This window comes from Hippopotamus amphibius, chromosome 2 (assembly GCF_030028045.1).
Source record: "Hippopotamus amphibius kiboko isolate mHipAmp2 chromosome 2, mHipAmp2.hap2, whole genome shotgun sequence".
In the NCBI taxonomy this organism is placed as follows: domain Eukaryota; kingdom Metazoa; phylum Chordata; class Mammalia; order Artiodactyla; family Hippopotamidae; genus Hippopotamus; species Hippopotamus amphibius.
In genome coordinates, this window is record NC_080187.1 from 33,220,710 (window position 1) to 33,247,433 (window position 26,724).

Sequence of the window (26,724 nt, forward strand, 5' to 3'; positions counted from 1 at the left end):
TGATCTCAAAAAGTTGAAAAACTTGTTTTTTTTCTTTTCCATTATGATTTATTACAGGATATTGAATATAGTTCCCTGTGCTATAGAGTAGGACCTTGTTGTTTATCCATTCTATATAATAAGTTGCATCTGCTAATCCCAAATTCCCAATCCATCTCTCCCTCACTCCTCTTCCTCCTCCCCTCCTCTGACAACCACAAGTCTGTTCCCTATGTCTGTAAGTCTCTTTCTGTTTCATAAATAAGTTCATTTGTGTCATATTTTAGATTCCACATACAAGTGGTATCATACGGTATCTGTCTTTCTCTTTCTGACTTACTTCACTTAGTATGATAATCTCTAGGTCCATCCATGTTGCTGCAAATGGCATTATTTCATTCTTCTTTATGGCTGAGTAGTATATAGAAAACCCTAATGATTCCACACAAAAACTACTAGAACTGATGAATGAATTCATCAAGGTAGCAGGATACAAGATTAACATACAGAAATGTGTTGCATTTCTTTACACTAACAATGAAATATCAGAAATCCCTTTTAAAATCACATCAAAAGTAAAAAAACAAAAAACCAACCAAACAACAACAAACAGGAATAAACCTGACCACAGAGGTGAAAGACATATATGCTGAGAACTATAAAACATTGATAAAGGAAACTGAAGATGATTCAAAGAAATGGGAAGATATCCCATGTTCTTAGATTGGAGGAATTAATATTGTTAAAGTGGCCATACTACCCATAGCAATCTACAGATTTAATGCAATCCCTATCAAATTTCCCATGACACTTTCTCACAGAACTACAACAAATAATCCTAAAATTAATATGGAACCATAAAAGACCTAGAATTGCCAAAACAATCCTAAAGAAGAACAAAGCAGGAGCATAACCCTTCCAGACTTCAGACAATACTACAAAGCTACAGTAATCAAAACAGCTTGGTATTGGCACAAAAAAGACATATGGATCAATGGAACAGAATAGAGAGCCCAGAAATAAACCCACACACCTACAGTCAATTAATCTCTGACAAAGGAGGCAAGAATATACAATGGGAAACAGTCTCTTCAGCATGTGGTGTTGGGAAAGTTGGACAGCGCATGTAAATCAATGAAGTTAGAACACACCCTGATACATAAATATATACAAAAATAAACTCAAAATGGCTTAAAGACTTAAATGTAACACTGACACCATAAAACTCCTTAGAAGAGAATATACGCAAAACATTCTCTGACATAAATCATGGTAATGTTTTCTCAGGTCACTCTCAAGGCAATAGAAATAAAAGCAAATATAAACAAATGTGACCTAATCAAACTTATAAGCTTTTGCACAGCAAAGGAAACCATAAAAAAAAAAAAAATGAAAAGACAACCTACAGACTGGGAGAAGATATTTGCAAATAATGTGACCAACAAGGAATTAATTACCAAAATATACAAACAGCTCACACAATTCAATAACAACAAAAAAATCCAATCCAAAAATGGACGGAAGACCTAAAAAGACATTTCTCCAAAGAAGACATACAGATGGCCAACAGGCACATGAAAAGATGTTCAATTATTAGAGAAATGCAAATCAAAATTACAATGAGGTACCATCTCACACTGGTCAGAATGGCCATCATTAAAAGGTCTACAAATAACAAAAGCTGGAGAGGGTGTAGAGAAAAGGGAACCCTTCTACACTGCTGGTGGGAATGTTAATTGGTACAGCCACTCTGGAAAACAGTATTGAAGTTCCTCAAAAAACTGAAAACAGAGTTGCCATATGATCCAGCAATTCCACTCCGGGGCATATATCTATAGAAAATCATAATTTGAAAAGACACATTCACTCCAATGTTCACAGCATCACTGTTTACAAAAGCTAAGACATGGAAGCAAATTAAATGTCTATTGACATAGTATCATGTCATCTGCATACACTGACAATTTTACCTCTTTTCTTCCAATTTGGATATGCTTTATTTCTTTTTCTTGTCTGACTCCTACAGCTGGGCCTTCCAATGCTATGTTGAATAGAAGTGGTAAGAGTGGGCATCCTTATCTTGTTCCAGATTTCAGTGGGAAGGCTTTCAGCTTTTCACCATTGAATATTATGTTGGCTGTGGTGAAAAACTTTTATATGGGAAAAAGATCAAACTTTTTCAGGATATGGCTCCAGAGGGCAAAAGTACCAGAGGGAAGTTATTAAGGCCAGAGTTTACATAAGAAAAAACTTCTAAGAGTTAGAGCCTCCAAATGGAATGGTTGTATCGCTGCACTGTAACTGTTCAAAAAGAGGCAACAGACCATCTATTTGAGAGGTCTGGACAAGAGTAGAAGGATTAGATTAGCAGGCCTCCTAAGTCCTTTCCAATTCCAATTCTGAGGTTGTGTGATCTAGGAACTTCTTATAATTTAAAGCCAGATGTCAAGGAAACCATAACTCAAAGATGTACTAAAACCCCTAAATCATAGTTTGATCAAGAACAATGAACTAAACCCAGACAGAAGTATATGCAGAAACAGGCTTGCACCAGTACATACACACACACACATCCACCTTCCCATAATTCCTGGGAAGGAAAAACAAGAATAACTTACAAAAACAATGAAAGAAAATCTGTTCTATCTTTCCCACCAAATCTACTTTATGTTCCCTAATCTATGTTAACAGTATCTCTGGCTACCCGATTATGCAGAATAAAACCTTAATGTTTATTTTTTTTGAATCTTTCCTCTTCCTCCAATTTCTACTAAGTTTACCCCAGAAATACTTCTCAGCTGTCTTTTATCTTTATACGTGTATTGCCATGCTCTCAGTGAAACTCCTGCAATTGATTCCTGAGGTCCTTCCACCTATAATATCCTCCTCCCCAGGGCTATTATTCACACTGCTAACAGTGATCTTTCTGAAGCACAGACTATCATATCACTCTAATCTGCTCAAAAATCTACTGGCTCCTTAATAATTACAAAATAAAGTTCAAATTCTTTGGTATGGCCTTCAGTGGCATCTCAATCTCCTTGCTTAGTTTGTCCACGGTACCTCATGCTTTGGCTACACTGTAGTACTGGTCATTCCTAAAAGGCTAATCACTTCTCTACTACATGTTTTTGTTTAGATTTCTTCGAATACACGCACCCATTCCTGCCTATGTAAACAGTACTCAACTTCCAAGGCTCAAGCTAATGCTACTTATCTTGTGACATTATACTTTTTTATTTATTTATTTATTTATTATTTTTTGGGGGGGTATACCAAGTTCAATCATCTGTTTTTATACACATATCCTCAAATTCCCTTCCTCCCTCCCTCAACTCCCCCCCCACCCTCCCTCGAGTCCCCCGCACGCTCCCCATCCCAGTCCTCTAAGGCATCTTCCATCCTCGAGTTGGACTCCCTTTGTTATACAACAACTTCCCACTGGCTACCTATTGAAACAGTTGGTACTATATATATATATGTCTGTGCTACTCTCTAACTTCGTCTCAGCTTCCCCTTCACCCCCTGCCCCCACCCCAAAACTCGATTTCTCCAGTCCATTCTCTGTATCTGCATCCTAGTTCTTGTCACTGAGTTCATCAGTACCATTTTTAGATTCTGTATATGTGAGTTAGCATACAATATTTGTCTTTCTCTTTCTGACTTACTTCACTCTGTATGACAGACTCTAGGTCTATCCACCTCATGACATATAGCTCCATCTCATTCCTTTTTATAGCTGAGTAATATTCCATTGTATATATGTGCCACCTCTTCTTTATCCATTCATTTGTTGATGGGCATTTAGGTTGCTTCCATGTCCTGGCTATTGTAAATAGTGCTGCAATAAACATTATGGGACATGTTTCTTTTGGCATTATGGTTTTCTTTGGGTATATGCCCAGGAGTGGGATTACTGGATCATATGGTAGTTCTATTTGTAGTTTTTTAAGGAACCTCCAAATTGTTTTCCACAGTGGCTGTACCAACTTACAGTCCCACCAATGGTGCAGGAGAGTTCCCTTTTCTCCACACCCTCTCCAACATTTGTGGTTTCCAGATTTTGTGATGATGGCCATTCTGATTGGTGTGAGGTGATACCTCATTGTGGCTTTGACTTGCATTTCTCTAATGATTAGTGATGTTGAGCATCTTTTCATGTGTGTGTTGGCCATCTGTATGTCTTCTTTGGAGAAATGTCTATTTAGTTCTTCCGCCCATATGTGGATTGGGTTATTTGCTTTTTTGGTATGAAGCTGCATGAGCTGCTTGTATTTTTTGGAGGTTAATCCTTTGTCCATTGTTTCGTAGGCAACTATTTTTTCCCATTCTGAGGGTTGCCTTCTAGTCTTGTTTATGGTATCTTTCTCTGTGCAAAAGCTTTTAAGTTTCATGAGGTCCCATTTGTTTATTCTTGACTTTATTTCCATGATTCTAGGAGGTGGGTCCAAAAGGATCTTGCTTTGATGGATGTTATAGAGTGTTCTGCCTACATTTTCCTCCAGGAGTTTTATAGTGTCTGGCCTTACATTGAGGTTCTTAATCCATTTGGAGCTTATTTTTGTGTATGGTGTTAGAAGTGTTCTAATTTCATTCTTTCACATGTTGCTGTCCAATTTTCCCAGCACCACTTATTGAAGAGGCTGTCTTTTTTCCATTGTATATTCATGCCTCCTTTGTCAAAGAGAAGGTGCCCATATGTGTTTGGGCTTACTTCTGAGTTCTCTATTCTATTCCATTGGTCTTCCTTTCTATTTTTGTGCCAGTACCATACTGTCTTGATCACTATGGCCCTGTAGCATAGTTTGAAGTCAGGAAGCCTGATTCCACCAACTCCATCTTTCCTTCTCAAGATTGCTTTGGCTATTCGGGGTCTTTTGTGTTTCCATACAAATCATAAGATTTCTTGCTCTAGTTCTGTGAAAAATGCCATTGGTAATTTAATCGGGATTGCATTGACTCTGTAAATTGCTTTGGGTAGTACAGTCATTTTCACAATGTTGATTCTTCCAATCCAAGAACATGGTATGTCCCTCCATTCGTTTGTGTCGTCTTTGATTTCTTTCATCAATGTCTTAAAGTTTTCTGCATACAGATCTTTTGCCTCCTTAGGCAGGTTTATTCCTAGGTATTTTATTCTTTTGGTTGCAATGGTGAATGGGAGAGTTTCCTTAATTTCTCTTTCTGCTCTTCCATTGTTATTGTATAGGAATGCAAGAGATTTGTGTGTGTTAATTTTGCAGCCTGCTACTTTACTAAACTCATCAATTAGTGCTAGCAGTTTTCTGGTAGAGTCTTTAGGGTTTTCTATATATAATATCATGTCATCTGCAAAGAGTGACAATTTTACTTCTTCTTTTCCAATTTGGATTCCTCTTATTTCTTTTTCTTCTCTGACTGCTGTGGCTAAAACTTCCAAAACTATGTTGAATAATAATGGTGAGAGTGGACACCCTTGTCTTGTTCCTGTTCTTAGAGGGAATTCTTTCAGTTTTTCCCCATTTAGAACAATGTTGGCTTTTGGTTTCTCATATATGGCTCTCATTATATTGAGGTAATTTCCTTCTATGCCCATTTTCTGGAGAGCTTTTATCATAAATGGATGTTGAACTTTGTCAAAAGCTTTTTCTGCATCTATTGAGATGATCATATGGTTTTTATCCTTCCATTTCTTGATATGATGTATCACGTTGATTGATTTGCATATATTGAAGAATCCTTGCATCCCAGGGATAAACCCCACTTGATCATGGTGTATGATTTTTTTAATGTGCTGTTGCAGTCTGTTAGCTAGTATTTTGTTGAGGATTTTTGCATGTATGTTCATCAGTGATATTGGTCTGTAATTTTCTTTTTTGTGACATCTTTGCCTGCTTTTGGTATTAGGGTGATGGTGGCCTCGTAGAATGAGTTTGGGAGTGTTCCTCCTTCAGCAATATTTTGGAAGAGTTTGAGAAGGATAGGTGTTAGCTCTTCTCGAAATGTTTGATAGAATTCGCCTGTGAATCCATCTGGTCCTGTGCTTTTGTGTGTTGGGAGATTTTTAATCACTGCCTCAATTTCTGTACTTGTGATTGGTCTGTTCATGGTTTCTATTTCTTCCCGGTTCAGTCTTGGAAGATTGTGTTTTTCTAAGAATGTATCCATTTCTTCCAGGTTATCCAATTGATTGGCATATAGTTGCTTGTAGTAGTCTCTCATGATCTTTTGTATTTCTGCGATGTCCGTTGTGATTTCTCCTTTTTCATTTCTAATTCTGTTGATTTGCATCTTCTCCCTTTTTTTCTTGATGAGTCTGGCTAATGGTTTATCAATTTTGTTAATCTTCTCAAAGAACCAGCTTTTAGTTTTATTAATTTTTGCTATGGCTTCCTTCCTTTTTCATTTATTTCTGCTCTGATCTTTATGATTTCTTTCCTTCTGCTCACTTTGGGGTTTCTTTGTTCGTCTTTTTCTAATTGTTTGAGGTGTAAGGTTAGGTTGTTTGTTCGATAATTTTCTTGTTTCTTAAGGTAGGATTGCATTGCTATAAACTTCCCTCTTAGAACTGCTTTTGCTGTGTCCCATAGGTTTTGGGTTGTTGTGTTTTCGTTGTCGTTTGTTTCTAGATATTTTTTGATTTCCTCTTTGATTTCTTTAGTGATTTCTTGGTTGTTTAAGAGTGAATTGTTTAGCCTCCATGTGTTTGTATTTTTTGCAGTTTTTTTCCTGTAATTGATATCTAGTCTCATGGCGTTGTGGTCTGAGAAGATGCTTGATATGATTTCAGTTTTCTTGAATTTTCCGAGGTTTGATTTGTGACCCAAGATGTGATCTATCCTGGAAAACGTTCCCTGTGCACTTGAGAAGAAGGTGTATTCTGTCGTTTTTGGATGGAATGTCCTATAAATATCAATTAAGTCGAGATGGTCTAATGTGTCATTTAAAGCTTGTGTGTCTTTATTGATTTTCTGTTTGGATGATCTGTCCATTGATGTAAGTGGGGGGTTCAAGTCTCCCACTATTATTGTGTTGCTGTCGATGTCCCCTTTTATAGCTGTTAGCATTTGCCTTATGTATTGAGGTGCTCCTATGTTGGGGGCATAGATATTTACCATTGTGATATGTTCTTCTTGAATGGATCCCTTGATCATTATGTAGTGTCCTTCCTTGTCTCGTCATAGTCTTTACTTTCAAGTCTAATATGTCTGATATGAGTATTGCTACTCCAGCTTTCTTTTCGCTTCCATTTGCATGAAATATCTTTTTCCATCCCTTTACTTTCAGTCTATATGTATCCCTTGGTCTGAAGTGGGTTTCTTGGAGGCAGCATATAGAAGGGTCTTGTTTTTGTATCCATTCAGCCAGTCTGTGTCTTTTGGTTGGAGCATTTAATCCATTTACATTTAAGGTGATTATTGACATATGTGTTCCAATTACCATTTTCTTAATTGTTTTGGGTTTGTATTTGTAGGCATTTTCCTTTTCTTGTGTTTCCTACTTAGAGAAGTTCCTTTAGCACTTGTTGTAAGGCTGGTTTGGTGGTGCTGAATTCTCTTAACTTTTGCTTGTCTGGAAAGCTTTTGATTTCTCCCTCAAATCTGAATGAGATTCTTGCTGGGTAGAGTATTCTTGGCTGTAGGTTTCTCTCTTTCAGGACTTTCAGTATATCCTGCCACTTCCTTCTGGCTTGCAGAGTTTCTGCAGAAAGATCAGCTGTTACTCTTATGGGTTTTCTCTTATATGTTATTTGTTGCTTTTCTCTTGCTGCTTTTAATATTTTTTCTTTGTGTTTAATTGTCGTTAGTTTGATTAATATGTGCCTTGGTGTATTTCTCCTTGGGTTTATTCTGTATGGGATTCTCTGTGCTTCTTGGACTTGGTGAATTATTTCCTTTCCCATGTTGGGGAAGTTTTCCACTAGAACCTCTTCAAATATTTTCTCAGACCCTTTCTTGTTTTCTTCTTCTTCTGGGATACCTATAATTCAAATGTTGGTATGCTTAATGTTATCACTGAGGTCTCTGAGGCTGTCTTCTAGTCTTTTTATTCTTTTTTCTTTTTCCTGCTCTGTGGCATTTATTTCCCCCATTCTGTCTTCCAACTCACTTATTCGTTCTTCTGCCTCAGTCATTCTGCTGGTTAGAGCATCTAGAGTATTTTTAATTTCAGTTATTTTGTTATTCATTGCTGTTTGTTTTTCTGAGTTCTTATGAACTGTTTCTTGTACTTTCTGTATTTTGTTATCGAGATTTTGTATCATTTTTACTATCATTACTCTGAATTCTTTTTCAGGAATTTTTCCTATTTCCTCCTCATTTATTTGGTCTTGTGGGTTTTTTTCCTGCTCCTTTGCCTGCATGGGGTTTCTTTGTTTCCTCATGGTTGTCCAAACTTTTGGGGTTGCTTGTCCTGGCGATAGAGGTGTTTATAGAAGACTGTCCAAGCCTCAGACTAATGTCCAAGTATCGGATTAAACAAATACTAAGTCTAGGAAACACATACATGTATAAGACACACAATTACTGAATCCATTAGGACATAAGGCTCTGGAAAGACCTGACAGAACCCCAGGGTGCTATCAGATATTCAAAGAGAAACCCAACAGAAATTGACAACTGAAACAGAACAAATCAGAGACATAAGCAAAAGCAAACAAACAAACAAATAACACCTTACACATACAAACATCAATCCAGGGAGATTTTGTAAGCTAGGATCAAATATAAAAAAGAGCTAGAGTACCACCAGAGAGAATGGAAAGTCTCAGAATGAAATTAGACAATTGTACTAAGAACTAAGATAAAGACAAAAGCCTAATATTAAATACCAAGGTTGTGCGTCATCTGGAGAATAGAGCAAGGAGTCTGAGCAGATCTATAGTGTTGCTTATAAGTATGTTAAGATAAAATAAACTTAAAATGGCTGGAAGAAAGGGGAACAGAAGATCGTAGTGTGATTGGAAATATGCAAATAAAAAGAAAGGAATAGAAATGTATAAAAGATAGGGATGAAAGGAAAGTTTGAGAGATATATTGTCCGTACCACCAAAAACTTAGCTAGATATAGAAGTATATAAAAAGGCAAAAAAATAAAAATAGAATAAAAAATATCATTAAAAAAATTGTTATAAAACTTGTAGATCCCTTAGGACTAAGATCGTAATTAATAAAGGAAAAAAAAAAGAGAGAGAGAAAAAGTATCCAGAACTGATCCCAGAATGGACCAGTTCAATAGGATTGATATTAATATTTCTGTTTCCTTAGAGTCTCAGCTGTAAGTGTCCTTCTACTTGCCTTGGGTTTTTTTGCATTATTCTGTGACCAGCAGAGCTTCCTTTATTGTTAGTCTGTAAGCGTCGGTGTGTGGGGAGGGAGAGGGTATAATAGTGGCTCCTTCCCTTGGGAGTGAGTGAGCAGAGGCGCACTGTTGTTTCAGTCGGGCTTGGAGGTGCCTGTTGCAGAGGGACGCCGGTGGCTCAGGTGTAAATAGAAAGTCTTAGAGTTGGGTCTCTCTCATTTTTTTTTTTTTTCTCGGCAGCCTCCCTGCTGCCGGTGTTCCAAGGGGTTTTAATCCAGCCCTGCCTGAGGGCCTGAGGGTACTTGTTATCCCTGAGCACCTTAGGTGGCCCACAGGGCGTCTCTCCACTGCCTGTTGCAGAGGCGCCAGAAGAGAGAGAGAGGCTATGTGCACAGCTCCTCCCCGCCGCCCGTGATCCTGCAGCATCCAGCCGCCATCATGGCCGGGCAGCTCTCAGGAGCGGGCACTCCTCGCCACGGACCTCTTCCCTCCTGTCCTCTCGGTCCGTCACCTTACTGGCAACAATGTTTCTCACCCTGAACCAGCTCTCCGGTTCCCATGCTCCCGCTCCCGGACCCTCTGTTCAGCTGTGAATCGACGTCTCGGTCCGGGAACGCTGAGCTGCGGTGCAGACCCTCCGTGTGTTTCTCACTCTCTCCCGTCTGCCACAGCTCTACCGCTTCACCCTCTTTGAGCCGTCTAGATGCCTCCCTACCGGTTATGTCGGGCTCCTTGCAGTCCTTTCTGGTGTCCGAGGGCGTCTGCTGGTGTTCAGCTGGTTCTCTGTGGGAGTTATTGCGTCCTTCGGTGTATTCCCAATGCATCTGTGGAGAGGGATGCATTCCATGTCCCTCTACTTCGCCGCCATCTTTTTCTCTCTCATGACATTATTCTTAATGCTTGTATGTCACAATCCCTGCCTTCCTCCCTTGGAATTAAACATTTCTCCTTGGAGCCAATAATACTTCTTTTCATAACTTATCTTTTCATTTAACAATAATGCTTGAAATTTTAGTTTTGGGCAAGTCCAAGGTTATGGCCACCCACTGTAAATCCTTAAAGGCAAATAGCAGGCTTCATTTATTTGTATATCTAACCCCATCTGAACCCCAATACCAAGTACCTTTTATATAAAAAGTGCTTAATAAATGCCTTTTTTTTAAAAGGTGTATTTCTTTTTTAAAAAATTTATTTATTTTATTTATTTTTTATTGGCTGTGTTGGGTCTTCGCTGCTGTGCATGGGCTTTCGGTAGTTGTGGCGAGCGGGGTGGCTACTCTTTGTTGTGGTGCGTGGGCTTCTCATTGCAGTGGATTCTCCTGTTGCAGAGCATGGGCTCTAGGTGTGCAGGCTTCAGTAGCTGTGGCACGAGGGCTCAGAGTGGCTCACAGGCTCTAGAGAGCAGGCTCAGCAGTTGTGTTGCACAGGCTTAGCTGCTCTGCAACATGTGGGATCTTCCTAGCCCAGGAATCAAACTTGTGTCCCCTGCATTGGCAGGTGGATTCCTAACCACTATACCACCAGGGAAGTTCCATAAATGCTTTTTTTATTGGAGTATAGTTGCTTTATAATATTGTGTTAGTTTATACTGTACAGCAAAGTGAATCAGCTATACATATATCCCCTTTTTTTGATTTCCTTCTCATTTAGGTCATCACAGAGCACTGAGTAGAGTTCCCTGTGCTATACAGTAGGTTCTCATTAGTTATCTATTTTATAGTGTATATGTCATCAATAGTGTATATGTCAACCCCAATCTCCCAATTCATCCCACTCGCCCCCTCCCCCTTGGTATCCATATGTTTGTTCTCTACGTATGTATCTCTATTTCTGCTTTGTAAATAAGATTGTTTATACGAATTTTTTCAAATCCCACATATACGCATTATATGATATTTTTCTCTTTCTTACTTCACTCTGTATGACAGTCTCTAGGTCCATCCATGTCTCTACAAATGACCCAATTTCATTCCTTTTGAGTAATATTCCATTGTCTATACATACCATATCTTCTTTATCCATTTCTCTGTTGATGGACATTTAGGTTGCTTCGATGTCCTGGCTACTGTAATTAGTGCTGCAATGAACATTGGGGTGCATGTGTCTTCCTGAATTATGGTTTTCTCTGGATATATGCCCAGTAGTGGGACTGCTGGGTCACATGGTAGTTCTAATTTTAGTTTTTTAAGGAATCTCCATATTGTTCTCCATAGTGACTGTACCTATTCACATTCCCACCAACAATTCTTCAGGGTTCTCTTTTCTCCACACCCTCTCCAGCATTTATTGTTTCTAGATTTTTTGATGATGGTCATTCTGATTGCTGTGAGGTGATACCTCATTATAGTTTTGATTTGCATTTCTCTAATAATTAGTGATGTTGAGCATTTTTTTCACGTGTTTGTTGGCCACCTATATGTTTTCTCTGGAGAAATGTCTATTTAGGTCTTCTGCCCATTTGCTGATTGGGTTGTTTGTTTTTTTGATACTGAGCTGCTTGTATATTTTGGAGATTAATCCTTTGTCAGTTGCTTTGTTTGCAAATATTTTCTCCCATTCTGAGGACAGTCTTTTCATCTTGTTTACGGTTTCCTTTGCTGTGCAAAAGCTTTTAAGTTTCATTAGGTCTCATTTGTTGTTTTTATTCTCATTACTCTAGTAGGTGGGTCAAAAAAGATCTTGCTGTGATTTATTGTCAAAGACTGTTCTGCCTATGTTTTCCTCTAAGAGTTTTATAGTGCTTGGCCTTACATTTAGATCTTTAATCCATTTTGAGTTTATTTTTCTGTATGGTGTTAAAGAGTGTTCTAATTTCATTCTTTTACATGTAGCTGCCCAGTTTTCCCAGCACCACTTATTGAACAGGCTGTCTTTGCTCCATTGTATACTCTGACCTCCAGAAAGTGTGCACAAAGGGAACCCACCTCGACATAATAAAGGCCGTATATGACAAACCCACAGCAAACATTATTCTCAATGGTAAAAAACTGAAAGCATTTCTTCTAAAATCAGGAACAAGACAAGGGTGCCCACTCTTGCCACTATTATTCAACATAGTTTTGGAAGTCCTAGCCATGGCAATCAGAGAAGAAAAAGAAATAAAAGGAATCCAAACTGGCAAAGAAGTAAAACTGTCACTCTTTGCAGATGACATGATACTATACATAGAAAATCCTAAAGATGCCACCAGAAAACTACTAGAGCTAATCAATGAATTTAGTAAAGTTGCAGGATACAAAATTAATACACAGAAATTTCTTGCATTCCTATACACTTAACAAGGACAGATCTGAAAGAGAAATTAAGGAAACAATCCCATTTACCATTGCAACAAAAAGAATAAAATACCTAGGAATAAATCTACCTAAGCAGGCAAAAGACCTATATGCAGAAAACTATAAGATACTGATGAAAGAAATCAAAGATGACACAAACAGATGGAGACATATACCATGTTCTTGGATTGGAAGAATCAATATTGTGAAAATAACTATACTACCCAAAGCAATCTACAGATTCAATGCAATCCCTATCAAATTACCAATGGCATTTTGCACAGAACTAGAATAAAAAATTTTACAATTTGTATGGAAGCACAAAAGACCTCAAATAGCAAAAGCAATCTTAAGAAACAAAAATGGAGCTGGAGGAATCAGGTTCCCTGACTTCAGACTATACTACAAGCCTACAGTAATCAAGACAGTATGGTACTGGCACAATAAATATTTTTCTGAATTGAACTGGGATTTGAGGACAGTTAGACATCTGTCCACAGCTCAATACCAGTCTTAAAAATTGTAAATTCTATTAAACTAGTGATTGATAAAAGCCTCTTATCCTATTAATCTAACACCTCTAAGTCAAAAACAGTTATATACTTACATTCACTAGGAGAGAGAAATCAGTGACCAGTTGGCTAAGTTCAATTAAGTCCTTAAAAAGAGAGAGAAAGAGAAAGTTACTTACTTTCATGCCTCACAGCTACCAAAAGGAAAATCATTTTTAACATACCGCTTCTAAGGTTTCCCATGATTCTGCAGCATTTTGATCTCGAGGAATTTCAGGCAACGCATATATCTGAGTCATACTCTGAGGATCAGCTTCATCTTCAGCAGTGTGAAATGTTCCTGGATGAACATAGCCTCATGTTTAGAGTTTATCTGCTTTGTTAGAAAGATGGTAGCATGAATCAATTCCATAAAACAATTACCATCTGAAATGCTCACTAACTGAATTCAGGCTAAAAGTAAATTGATTATTTATCTATGGGCAGGTTAATTAACAAATTTTTTTCTTTAATTATTCTACAAAGTCATCTAAAAAAATTGCTACAAATACTACTCACCCAATCTGAATAACTAGGGCTAGATGTGGAAGTAGCACAAAGTAGAACTATTCAATTCGGCCAATGTTCGATGAAGAGATACCCAGTAGAAATAAGTTTAACACTTTTCATTGATAAAATCATTAACCTTTTCTTTGGCTATTTTAGTAATAAACAACAAATTCACAAGATTTTAAAGCAGGGAAGTGATGTGTTTTTAGCAATGAAAATCGGTCATGTTTGGTAATACTAAATTTGTCATCAAACTAATACCTCTTACCATATGTATCTTTTTGTACATATTGTCATCTTTCTTCCCCTCAGAGTACTTTTTCTGGCCTATGCCTCCATTGCTCCTATGTCTTTTCTGAATTTTAAAAAGTCATCAACCCATTAAGGCTTTCCTCATTAAACAGTGCTATAAAGATGAGCTAATTTATACTCCAAACTCCACCTTCAAGTCTTTATTTCCTTCTATTGGTTTTACCAATCATTCATTCATTAAACTAATATTTATAAAATGCCTACTATATGCCAATCAGTGTGCTAAGGTAAATCATAAAACAGTTCCAAGGAGTCATAGCGGTTAGGTGTATGGGCCTAGTCAGAAAGACCTGGGTTAGAATCTTTGTTTGGCTATTTACTAGCTATTTATTTATTTATCTATTTATTCATTCATTTATTTATTGGCTGCGTTGGGTCTTCATCACTGCACGTGGGCTTTCTCTAGTTGTGGTGAGCAGGGGCTACTATTCATTGCAGTGTGCGGGCTTCTCATTGAGGTGGCTTCTCTTGTTGCAGAGCCTGGGCACTAGGCTCGTGGGCTTCATTAGTTGTGGCACGTGGGCTCAACAGCTGTGGCTCATGGGCTCTGGAGCACAGGCTCAGTAGTTGTGGTACACAGACTTAGTTGCTCTGTAGCATGTGGAATCCTTCTGGACCAGGGATCAAACGCATGTCCCCTGCACTGGCAGGCGGATTCTTAACCACTGTGCCACCAGGGAAGTCCCTATTTACTAGCTCTTTGACTTGGTAAGGTATTTCAGCTCTTTGACTTATTTTCCTCACTTGTAAAATAAGGTGATATTTATTTTACACTGTGCCTGGCCTAACTATTAAGAACAAGTGTTAATAGTTACTACTACTGCCATGCTTCTGCTGGTATTGTTAATGGAACTTACTATATAATATGTGATATAGATATGTTAACAGGCAAATTCAGTACAGTCTGATAAGAACTATGATATGGGTAAGTATAGAATGCTATGTTGGCACCGAAGAGAGGTATTTAACCTAGACTTGTAGAAGAAGAGTGGTCTGAGAAGATTCTGAAGCTGAAGCCTGAGGATGAACAGAAATTATATAGCTGAACTGGGGCAAGGATGCAGGGGAAAGGAGAGAGTATTTAGGTCAGGGAGAATATACGTGCCTAAGTTTAGGAACTGAAAGGAGTATAGTTGAAGCACAGACTATGACAAGAGAAAGCAAAGGTTGAGGCTGGAAATCTAAGGGGACATCATTTATGGCACTGTAAACTATATTAAAGAGTATTGTCTTTCTCTTAAGATCAATATGGAACTTTTAAAAGGAGTTGGAGACTATTGGGAAGCTGAGGGTGCCATAACCAGATTTCAGATTTAGAAAGGTAACCATAGCTGTAGTGTGAAGAACAGATTAAGGATGGAGTGGAAAGGTGAAATCTTAGAGAGTGAAAAACCAGCTGGGAGGCTTTTCAATGTGTCTGGTGCAAAATGGTGATGGTGTGCTCTAGGATAGTGGCAGTGGAAATGGAAAGAAGAGATCTGAAGGTCTACTTCCCTTTGTCTTCCTTACTGCAAGCTCAAAACACCTACCAGTTTAATATTTTCTGAGAACCCATTATACACTGTGTTGAGCACTAGGGATAAAAAAGTAAACAATACAAAGTAGCCGCTTTCAAGGAACTTATATTCTAGAAGAGTAGACATATGAACAGACAATCCTAAAACAATAAGAGAATGCACTGATATCTAGATAAATAGATATAGATACACATAGTATTTATGGGAATTTCACGCTGGGGGTGGCATCTGGCCTAGTGTGGTGTGGTGTGCAATTTATCTTACTAGGCTAAGAAGATAATATAAATTCTAGGTAGAAAGACCAGCATGAAAAAGGTCCTAAAAAAAAAAAAAACACAAACCACAACAACAACAAAAAACAATATAATAGTTTAACACAAAACCAGCAGTTTGGTTTTGCCAAAGCATAAAGTAAAAGACATACAGCTGTAAGTATAAGACATTATAGATGGTTAGAAGGGGATTTGCAGGCCAGTTAAAGACTGGACTTAATTTGGCAGACAATGGAAAGCTATTAAAGGGTTATAAGCTGGGAAATAACACAGTGACATGTGACCTGATGTACTCCTAAAAGTATTAGTAAGTCATTATAACTCTTAAGTTTATCTTCTCTCTCAATTTCTTTTTTCATCCTAGCCTGTAACTGAACGGTATTTTATAAAACTGTGCTACTATTTTAGTCTCAAAATTTCTGAATGTTTTACCTCTTTTTATTTATTTATTTATTTTATTGGCTGTATTGGGTCTTTGTTGCTGCACATGGGCTTTTTCTAGCTGCAGCAAGTGGGGACTACTCTTCGTTGTGGTGCACGGGCTTCTCATTGCAGTTGCTTCTATTGTTGCGGAGCACAGGCTCTAGGCATGTGGGCTTCAGTAGTTGCGGCACGTGGGCTCAATAGTTGTGGCTCACGGGCTTTAAAGCGCAGGCTCAATAGTTGTGGCACACAGGCTTAGCTGCTCTGCGGCATGTGGGATCTTCCGGGAGCAGGGCTCGAACCTGTGTCCCCAGCATTGGCAGGCAGATTATTAACCACTGCAGCACCTAGGAAGTCCCTGTTTTACCTCTTGGGGAAAAAAACCCGTTTGAATTGTTTAGGAAGGGCACAATCATTTGATTAAAAGTTAATTTGTAGGCTTATTAGCATTGACAGTGTTCTTTTAATTTTGAATCTTAACTGAAATGAATACATTTCCCTACCTTAAAGGAAGAGCAAAAACATCAGATTCAGAGTAAGTTTTACATTACAACATATGGCAAATACCCAACATTTTAAAAGCTCCGACTTTTACAAATGCTTAAGAGTTATTTACCCTATGTCCTAAGTTATCACATAAAAATACTTTTCACTTCAAAGTAACTAATTACTCTAAGATCTTTCTTCTACTTAATATTCCTTTTGTAATATCTCCAACTTCTTTAACACGATGATGAATAATGATAACTGTTGTTGTTAACAGATCAAATGTAAAGCAGAACTTTATAAACATAACACCACTCAAAAGATTTTAAAGCCATAATCTTTGTACTACTATTAGAGAAGATTCCAATGAAGTATGCCAGGATATATAACAAAATGAGGAGAGATTATCATACATAAATTCTTGATCTAAAAAAATGAAGGGATGGGAAATGTTTGACATTTTAAGCAAACATAAAAGATTTCCCTCAGTGAAAAAATAAGAAATGTTTAAGTCATTTACGCTTCACTGGAAACCAAACTGCGTATGCATCTTAGTTCAAATGGAGTCGTAGAACAAAGAAATCTGTTCTCTTCAATGGAAAATTCTGCTGTGAACTTACAACTCGGAACATCGCTAACCAATTCGAGGCATGACTAACAATTAAGAAAGGAACGTTTTAATTTCTACAACTTCCGTAATTCATTTATTTCAACTTGTATTAAAAATCATTATCTCAGTGACCATCCATTGACTTTGAACTTTTACAAACTGCTACAGACATGTAGGGGAAAAATACAGAGACAGATTATAGCTACAAGAAAGATGGCTAAAGAATTCTTATTTTGTCCACAGAAGTCAAAATTGCTGTTGTTTTGTAAGACATAACAATCTCAGTTCTACCCACTTGCAAACAACTGCAAGTGTAAAGGGCACGTGGAATGTATGTATCATTCACCAGTGTTTTGCAAATTCCATTTTTAAAACATTACTGACTATAAACTCAAGTAAACATTAAGGTATTTTTAGTTGATGTGAAAAATAAGCTTAATAACATGGACATAAGACTTTTGCCCTCTCTGTGTCTAAACATATTCCTTCCCTGCCCGCCTCCCCCACCTTTCTGCATACATCATGAAGGGCAATGATTCTAATAAGAATTACAACACAATATTTATGCAATTTCCACTAAATTTTACTACATTAGGAAGAGTCCCATTATAATCTAAGTTAATTCAAAAGCATCTCCTGAATTATTTCATGTTCTAACAGCTTTACCATAGTGAAATTATTTTACTGATCATCTACATAAACCTACCTATCAAAATAAGATGACTTCTAAGTCATGGCTTAACTTAGCTGCAAAGGAAAATTTTTAAGAAAATTAAAACCAATACAAAACACACCTTCTGAATAATATACAAAAGCATCTACATGATTCACAAAACTGTTCAATACAAGTGTATATATACCTGTGATAAAATCTAATATTTCATCAAATTTAATATGCTGGTCTGAAGTTCCCAGCAGTTTTAAGGTTGGATTCTTTTCTTTTGTGAATATTCGTTTAAAATGTAATAAGATTCTGTTCCTAATGCACTGATGAAGTGTGTGTGCTGCATGGGGAGTTAAAAAGACAAAGATAGAAGCACTGATTTGCTCTGTATGACTTGATACACTTTTCTAAATACAAATCAAATCTGTAGGCTCATTACTTCTCTTGGTGGGAAGCAACATGCTAAAAATGAAACTAGACACACAAGAGAGACAGAATGGAGTTTCTCAGATCAAGCAAGATTGGCAGAGAAGATTTGCTTTAGGAACTCTAAGAACCTGGACAAAAGAAACAGCAAAATCATCACAGCATCCCCCTAAACTTAATAAGCTTCTTTCATTCTCCAGAGAACATAAAACATTCTACTTGTTATTTCTATCTGTAAATGAAAAACTATTTTTGTATTTTGATCTCAGTCATGGAAATGTGGCAACACTGCTTCTGAATCTCTGCTGATGTTTCCAACCAATTTATTTATAATCAGATTGAATTTTTAAAGGTAAAAGTATTTTAAGGCACTTAATTTCTGTGCAAATCAAACACATTTTTTTTTTTCTGTGTAGGCTGTCACTACTACTATGAGTACCTAAAGCAAAAATAAGAAAAAAACAGAGAGCACAGGATAAAAACATGTAGGATGATAGAAAAGAGTCTATAGCTAGAAGACGACCACACATGGAACAAACCCAGTTCTTACCCCATTATTAAGTCTTATGTAAATTAGTTGCTTTCTTTTCATTATCCTTCTCCTTTCCCACCCTCTCAATTATGCGTTAATAATATTTATGCATTTAACACAACCTAGTAGAAACTTCACATTTGGTGAAATACTCAGGCACTGGGGAAGACGGTTAATTTTAACTGCTTAAAGGTGACAATGGATTCAAAGTCAAAGCACAATCTGACCAGCAGACCATTCACAATTTGAAACTATATGCATTGTTTTAGGTATAATTTAGGTATCTGATTTTATAAATGGAATGACTGTTCCAATCAAATCAGCACTAGATGCAGAGATTTAATTTTGCAGTTTCTCTCAGTGGCAAGTGATTAGTTCTTTAGTTTACTTGGTATTCCATGAATTGAGAAGTTTGAGAATCAACAGAGTTGGAAAACAAATTTCACCTGCTATTTCTTCTCCCTCACCCTCTGGCTCTGCTCCAATCTTCTCCATTTCCTCTGTACACATGCTTCCTCAGATTTTGCCAACATTTTTTTTTAAGACCAGTCAGCTCCCTACAGAGAAAGTTAATTGCCGGCAAACTGGGTAAACTGCCTTTTTCTAATAATCACCCAATTCCTCTGATGACATATAAACCCAAATTTGTTGAGCCCAAACAATCCTACTGGTAGAAACACAAACAATGTAATACTAAAATGCAAATTAAAGCTTGAATACTTAGATAGAACTCACAATTTTTGTTTGCTAGGGAATTGCTGGTGATGGGCAATTCAAAACTAAATAGCAGAAGACACTGATGCCACTGACTCTTTCCAGAAAATCTAACATCTTCGTTACTACTGCCATCACAACTGTCACAATGCCTGGTAGATAAGATGACTCAATCTCATGGAACTTATAAAGTCCAGTTTCTCTGTACACAAAGATTAAAGTATAGGTTTGCAGTACATGGTAAGAACAGCATTCAGACACATCATTATAGAGGTGATAATTATATATGAACAAGATGACATAAACAGTAACTACAAACTATCAAAAAGCATTCTTCCCAAATACTCTTCAACCAAGGTTGAGTGCTAACATTTCCTTCTCTCCAAAACAACACTTTAGTAGTGTTGTTAAATAGTGGTTATCTACAGAGTGAAGTGATTAGAGCACATCAGAAATTATAAAATTGTCTCTAAAAAGATATTTATTCATTCATATTTATAAGACATTTATTAATGGTCCACTATGTGCCAAGTACTATGTACTGTGTGCTTAGGTACTAAGGACACAATAAAAGCAATATTACCCAGAAACTATGGATGATGGCCTAAATGTTTCTTCTATTTTAAAAAAAAACTTCCCTGTAAAACTGGATCATTAGCACTGAAAATACACCGTTAAAAATAATCTGGCTTTGGAGACAGGGAGTGATATAGGAGCCTCCTAACTCCTAGGTAAATAAAAAGAGGAAAACGGGTCAGCTACAACATCTCTCAGATTGTATTCTAATTTGTAATTTATTTACACTGCATCTTTTCCATAAAGTTTTAAGGCACCTTAGAACATACATAAAATGTAACAAGATGGCATAAATTAAAAAGAGAAACTCTAAAACAAAAAAGGAAAAACAGCAGCAGCAATTATAAAACCAAGCCAGGAAAGTTCAAATTTTTGGCTTTTGGCAGTTAAAAAATTTAGATTTAAGTATGCTAATAAACAACGCAAGTAGAGAAAACTTATAGTTATGCCATTCGATACTCATAAGAATAAAAAAGATTATTTGCTTTGAAGTACTACCTATTAAGCCAAGAATTCTTTTCAGAGTTCCTTATACAGACATTATATAATGTAATCAACAATTATCAATTACATCCTTAGAAGACCTATAATAACAGGTTTCACTGACCTCTTTGTTAGAGTATCACTTCATAAAAGTGACATGGCATGGCCCCCAATGCAGATTTTTCTGGGAGATAGATCTAACATGCCCTCTGAAAACCAGAATGCCTAAGAAAGAAGCATGCCTCCCTAGGCCACTCCTGTACCTGGAGATGAGGGAGGAGTACTCTGCAGACAAGGACAACATTTTCCTTAGGAAATATTTTAAAATTTATTTTTAATATATGCACAAATAGGTACTTGAACCTTTAAGTCCCACACTACACAGCAGAGCCTCGATTTTTCCATCCTGTAAAATTTTTAGGATATGCATTTTCAAGCACACTCAGAGTCCAAGAATTCAGCATACTGGACTAGGAGGTGATCCTTGGAGATTTATATATAATCTGCACTATCAATACAAGGAGGTGAACTTAACTAACTGCGGTACTATACTATGATCAAGAATAAGACTTAGTACATTACCACCAACAGTCATGGATCTGGTCAAAGAAGGCTGTAATAAAGTTTCTTCATCATTAAATTGTCTCTTAAGTTCTTCTACAGATTCCAGATGGAGTTGGAGAAATTCTGCTGTTGCTGCTGATGCTTCTTCTTTAACAGGATCTATCATTCTCTTCAGAAGTCCTAGGTCATCCTTTTGGACTTTCAAACAAAGCTTCTCCATTTCTCGGATATTGGAGCGGAGTTGCTGTAAAAGAAAAAAAAAATCATTAAAGTCACCATCTCTTAATATAAAATATCTTTATTTTCAGAAGTAATTTGTGATAATGGCTTTAAATGGAAATTACAAGTATTCTCTACAACAGACAGTATGCATAAAAACTTTTCTATTTTTTTTTGTCTCTAGCCAAATCCAGCTTCTTTAGAACTCACATCCTCATACTCTGAATTTATTTAGCATTTTTCCTTCATTAAATGTGATTATTACAAAGGTAACAAATGCTCTTCATAATAAATGAAAAACATCAAGAAAAACAATGATTTCCCCACTTCACCAATCCTACCACTTCTCTTAACTCAGACCTACCACATACTTCTCATTGCTCATACAAACATTAGCATGTATAGCCTTTCTTTTTTCAAAAACCGACTTACATTATGCACAATAATCTACAATTGACAAACTTCACTCCCCAACTTAACAATATCATAATGGATATCCCTCCGTCAAGGACTGTACCATATTCCACAGTACTGATGTAAAATAGTTTATTTAATCACTCCTTCAGTGATCAATAGTCATCCATGTTGTTTCCAGTTTTTAGTTATTACAAACTATGAAACAAATGTACTAGACTATAAATCCTAATACACGGTAACAGTATATTTTAGTATTCTAGTATATACTATTATACTATATTTTGTAGGAATGATTCCCCAAAGTTAGAGTACTCACTCCAAGGATAATATACATTTTTATTTCAATAGCTATTATCAGTTTTTCCCCAAAAGGCTTAACATTTCATACTACCACTAAAGTCTGAATTCCCATTTCTCCATATACTGCCAGTACTACATGTTATCTCATTGTTTTACTTTCAATTTTCGCTGAGTGAAGTTGCTGGATTTTCATGAAATTATTTTATCCTCTTTTAAAAATCACCTACTGGCATAATCATAAATTTTTCTCTAATGTGTTAATATAATGAATTATGGGCAAATTGCATGGCATAGAGCCATTTTAATATTTGAGAAAGATCCCCCTTGGTCAATACATACAATTTTTTAATACACTGTGGGATTCAATTGGTTAATATTTTATTTGGAATTTTGGTACATCTGTGTGAGTATGTGAATGTGTGTGTGCACAGATGCATACAAGAATAGTGTGTGTGTCTATACTATCTTCACTAGGTTTAAACTTATTCTAACAGGTTTAAGGTTGTGCTAGCTTCATAAAATAAACTAGGGAGCTTTTCATCTTTTTCAATGGTCTATACTTTGAAAAACGTAAAAACTCATTCTTCTCTTACAATTAAACAGGACCTGTAAGAATGATCTACATATGATGCTTATTTTACAGATCTCAATTCATGCAATATTTTAAATTATTATCCCCTAATGTACTTTCACAAGACATTAATGCAAATCCTGTATACCAGACAGAACAAAAAAGTATTGATTTCTTTAATTTTTCAAGTGCCTACTTTGAGTAAGGTAATATAGTCCATATTATTACATTCCGCATTATTACACATAGAGAAATCAAAACAAACAAAACTTGTTCAGGATTTACTTATCTAGCAGCAAAGCTCAGGTTAAAACCCAGGTATTTTTACAAGTCCAGCAACCTTTCCCTTAAACTATAATTCCTAGCTATACGGTACCTTAATACAATCTAAAGTATCTACTGTATTCTACTAAAATTAAAGCCAATTCTGAAAAAAAAATAGTTTAGCTACAACCAAGAGCATCTTGTAAGATTCTGTGGGTGAACCAAAAAGCTGTACCTCTATCCTATCATGACTCTATACTTCATTTAACCTTATGCCCACTCTTTTCATTCCAATGTGACCTAGAAAACCTAAATATAATTGACTGTAGATTAAAAATATGTGATATGTAAGCATGTTATATGTAAAATCATAGAACCTTAATGGGCTTATGTGATCATCCAATTCAACCTCACAATTTTACAATAAAGGAAACTAGAGTCCAGCTGAACATAGTGGCAGAATTAGGACTAGAGTCCAATTCCCAAGTCCTGGAACAATATTGTTTCCTACACACCATCTCTTGGCTGTGTGATTCCTTTCTGGACTACAGTTATAAAGCTTGGTTACGTACTTGCTACATAGTTCATAGAGGTATTTTAGGCAATATTATTTTGGAGAAGCATTAAGAAGTTTCTGCAGCTAATGAGCATTTGCCTGTGACAAGATCCTCCTCTCTTATAAAATCTGTACATATGTTACATTCCCAGTCAAACTGGTGTCTAGCTTTAAGAACTCTATTACTATGGGTGAAGGGAAAAATGTTAAGAGAAAGAAAATACCCACTGAACTATAAAATCTGATACTATACTAACAAAAACACAAATAATGGATAAAATTTTATCAACACTACTATAAGTTGTCCATTGTGCTAAGTGATTTACCTTTTTTATCTTGTTTTACCTTCACAATTTATTATCTTTTAAATTGTTTTTTCTTAATTACTTTATTTGCCTGCACCAGGTCTTAGTTATGGCACATGGGATCTTAGTTATGGCACATGGGATCTTAGTTGTGGCACATGGGATCTTTAGTTGTGGCACGTGGGAATCTTTTAGTTACGGCATTAAGGATCTAGTTCCCTGACCAGGGATCGAACCCATGCCCCCTGCACTGGGAGCATGGAGTCTTAACCACTGGACAACCAGGGAAGTCCCACAATTTATTTTTTAAATAGATATTACTCTTATTCTCATTTTACAAAAGAGAAAATTAAAGCAAATTAAGAAAATATCCCAGAATTACACTTCTAGTAAAAAATAAATCCAGGAATCAAATCCAGACTACAGAGCATGTATTCTCAACAACTTACTATATAGATATACTATGCAACAGAAATATAATATGAACCATAAAATGCAAGCCATATACTATGTAATTTTAAATTTTCTAATAGTCACATTAAGAAAGTAAAAAGAAACAGGTGAATTAGTTCTAATACTATATTTTATTCATCCCAATGCATCCAAAATATTATCATTTCAACATGTAATCAATATAAAAATTATTAATGAAACATTTTACATGCTTTTATTTGTAGCCAGTCTTAGAAATCTGGCATATATTTTACATTCACAGCACATCGCAATTCAAACTAGCCATATTTTAAGAGCTCAACAATTATATGTGGCTAAGGGCTACAATATTAGATACCATAGCTACAGAGTTTCTCTAAAGTCAATATGTGAAGAATATAAAGTAGGTGTTTCTGGCTATAGCAGGCTGGATAATTCAAAATAACCCTCCCATCAATGACTACTTAAAAAGCTGAAAGCAAAATAAGTCACAAAACAAACCAAGAGAAAAATAAATTCAAAAGCATCAAAAAGCAAACAAGATAGAAATTTGTAAGCCAAGAATTGGGCAAAGACAGAAATCCAGAGATGTGAGTCCTGAAGTTAGGGTCACATTTTCTTCAGGGTATCTGCTTACCAGAGTGTTTGACAGGCTCACAAATCTCAGGGTAAAATATCCAAAGCCAGGACCTAATAAGGGCAACCACTATGGTGCTCTGGGCTGGAATTGTAAAAGAACTGGACCCTAGGAGCAGAGGTAATCCTCAAATAAATCAGTCCTTGCATGAACCGCAGTTTGGCTTCCTGTCTTTTGGGTAGCTGATAAAAATCTTAGTCTCTGAAATAGTATAAAGATAATCTTGGAAGTTAGCACCTCAGAGGCTCAGAAGAAGCAAAGAAAAATCTTCTCTGGAGGATGATCATCCTTAGCTACTAATAACTTGTATAAATAATTTTTCAAATATAATGTCCACCAATCAAAGACAATTAAGCACATGAGGACATATACAACATGACGAAGAAACAGCAGAAATAACAGACAACTGAGACATCCAAAGGGACACCTAACAGAGGAATGAGTAAATGTGACTTACAAAACTATGGTTATTTTGTTCCAAGATACAAGTATCAAACTTGAAAATTCAGCAGAAACCAGAAACTATAAAAAGCAAAATACAGATTTTGGAAAAGAATGAACAGCATTTAAAAATAGAGTACACAATCGTTGTGCGTTGGTGGTGGGAATGTAAATTGGTGTAGCCACTGTGGAAAGTAGTATGGAATTTCTTAAAAAATTAAAAATAGAACTACCATATTACCCAGCAATCCCACTCCTGGGTATGTATCTGAAAAAAACCAAAAACATTAACTTGAAAAGATACATGTACCCCAATGTTCATAGCAGCATTATTTACAATTGCCAAGATACAAACGCAACCTAAGTGTCCATCAAGAGATGAATGAATACAGAAGATGTGGTATGTATACACAATGGAATACCACTCAGCCGTAAAAAAAAAGAATGAAATTTTGCCATATGCAGCAACATGGATGGACCTGGAGGGCATTATGTTAAGTGAAATAAGTCAGACAGAGAAAACCAAATATTGTATGATGTTACTTAAATGTGGAATCTAAAAAATAAAACAGACTAGTGAATATAACCAAAAAGAAGCAGACTCACAGATATAGAGAACAAACTAGTGGTTACCAGGGTAGGAGAGAGGTTGGAGAATGGGAGGTGCAAACTATTGGCTGTAAGATAGGCTCAAGGATGTACTGAGCAACACAGGGAATACAGCCAATATTGTGTAATAACTGTAAATGGAAAGTAATCTTTAAAAATTGCATAAAAAATAAAAATTAAAAAAAATTTCTAAAAAGAGTATGCAAAAGGAAAAAACATCTAATAAATGAATTTAGCTGCATGTTAGACCCAACTCAAGAACAACTTAGTAAACTGGAAATGAGATAGGAAGAAACTATGTAAAACTATGTAAAAAAGAAACAAAGAAAGTAAAAAAAGAAAAATACAGAAGAGAAGGTAAGAGACATAGAGGATATAGTTAGAGAAGGATACAGTATACATATACTTAGAATCCTAGAAGAAATGGACAGAAAATAAATTTGGATAGATAGTGACTGAGAATTTTCCAAAACTAAGGAAAGACAACAATCAACAGTTTCAAGAAGGTCAACAAATCCTGACAAAAGTATATACAAAGAAAAATACACTTAGCCGAAAAAGAAAAAAAGAAGAGGTGGAGAAAAGATGTCTCAAAAGGAGCTCAAAAGGAGCTAAAGACAATATAATTTCTTGAAAAACAGTTCCACCACCTTGGAGGCACCATAGCCAATGTTACACATGCTGTGGTTGCTGTTTAAACCAGACGTGTGTTTGCTGTGTTATGTAACTTCTGGTTCTTTCACCCAACATGCTGATCCAACTTTTTTCCCTCCAATCAATTACATCTGGTGACAACGTAT

General features: G+C 36.3%; 1 protein-coding gene across 8 annotated transcripts in view; it reads right to left on the reverse strand.

The window, feature by feature from the left end:
* Positions 1-26,724, reverse strand: part of STX17 (syntaxin 17) — a 74,720-nt gene that overhangs the window by 12,965 nt on the left and 35,031 nt on the right. For all 8 annotated transcript variants that reach the window (XM_057720851.1, XM_057720853.1, XM_057720850.1 and 5 more), the window contains 3 exons: positions 21,192-21,417; positions 13,270-13,385; positions 13,141-13,191 (listed from right to left, as the gene is read on the reverse strand). In XM_057720851.1, coding sequence (XP_057576834.1) covers positions 13,141-13,191; positions 13,270-13,385; positions 21,192-21,417 — 393 coding nt within the window. The remainder of the gene's footprint in view (positions 1-13,140; positions 13,192-13,269; positions 13,386-21,191; positions 21,418-26,724) is intronic.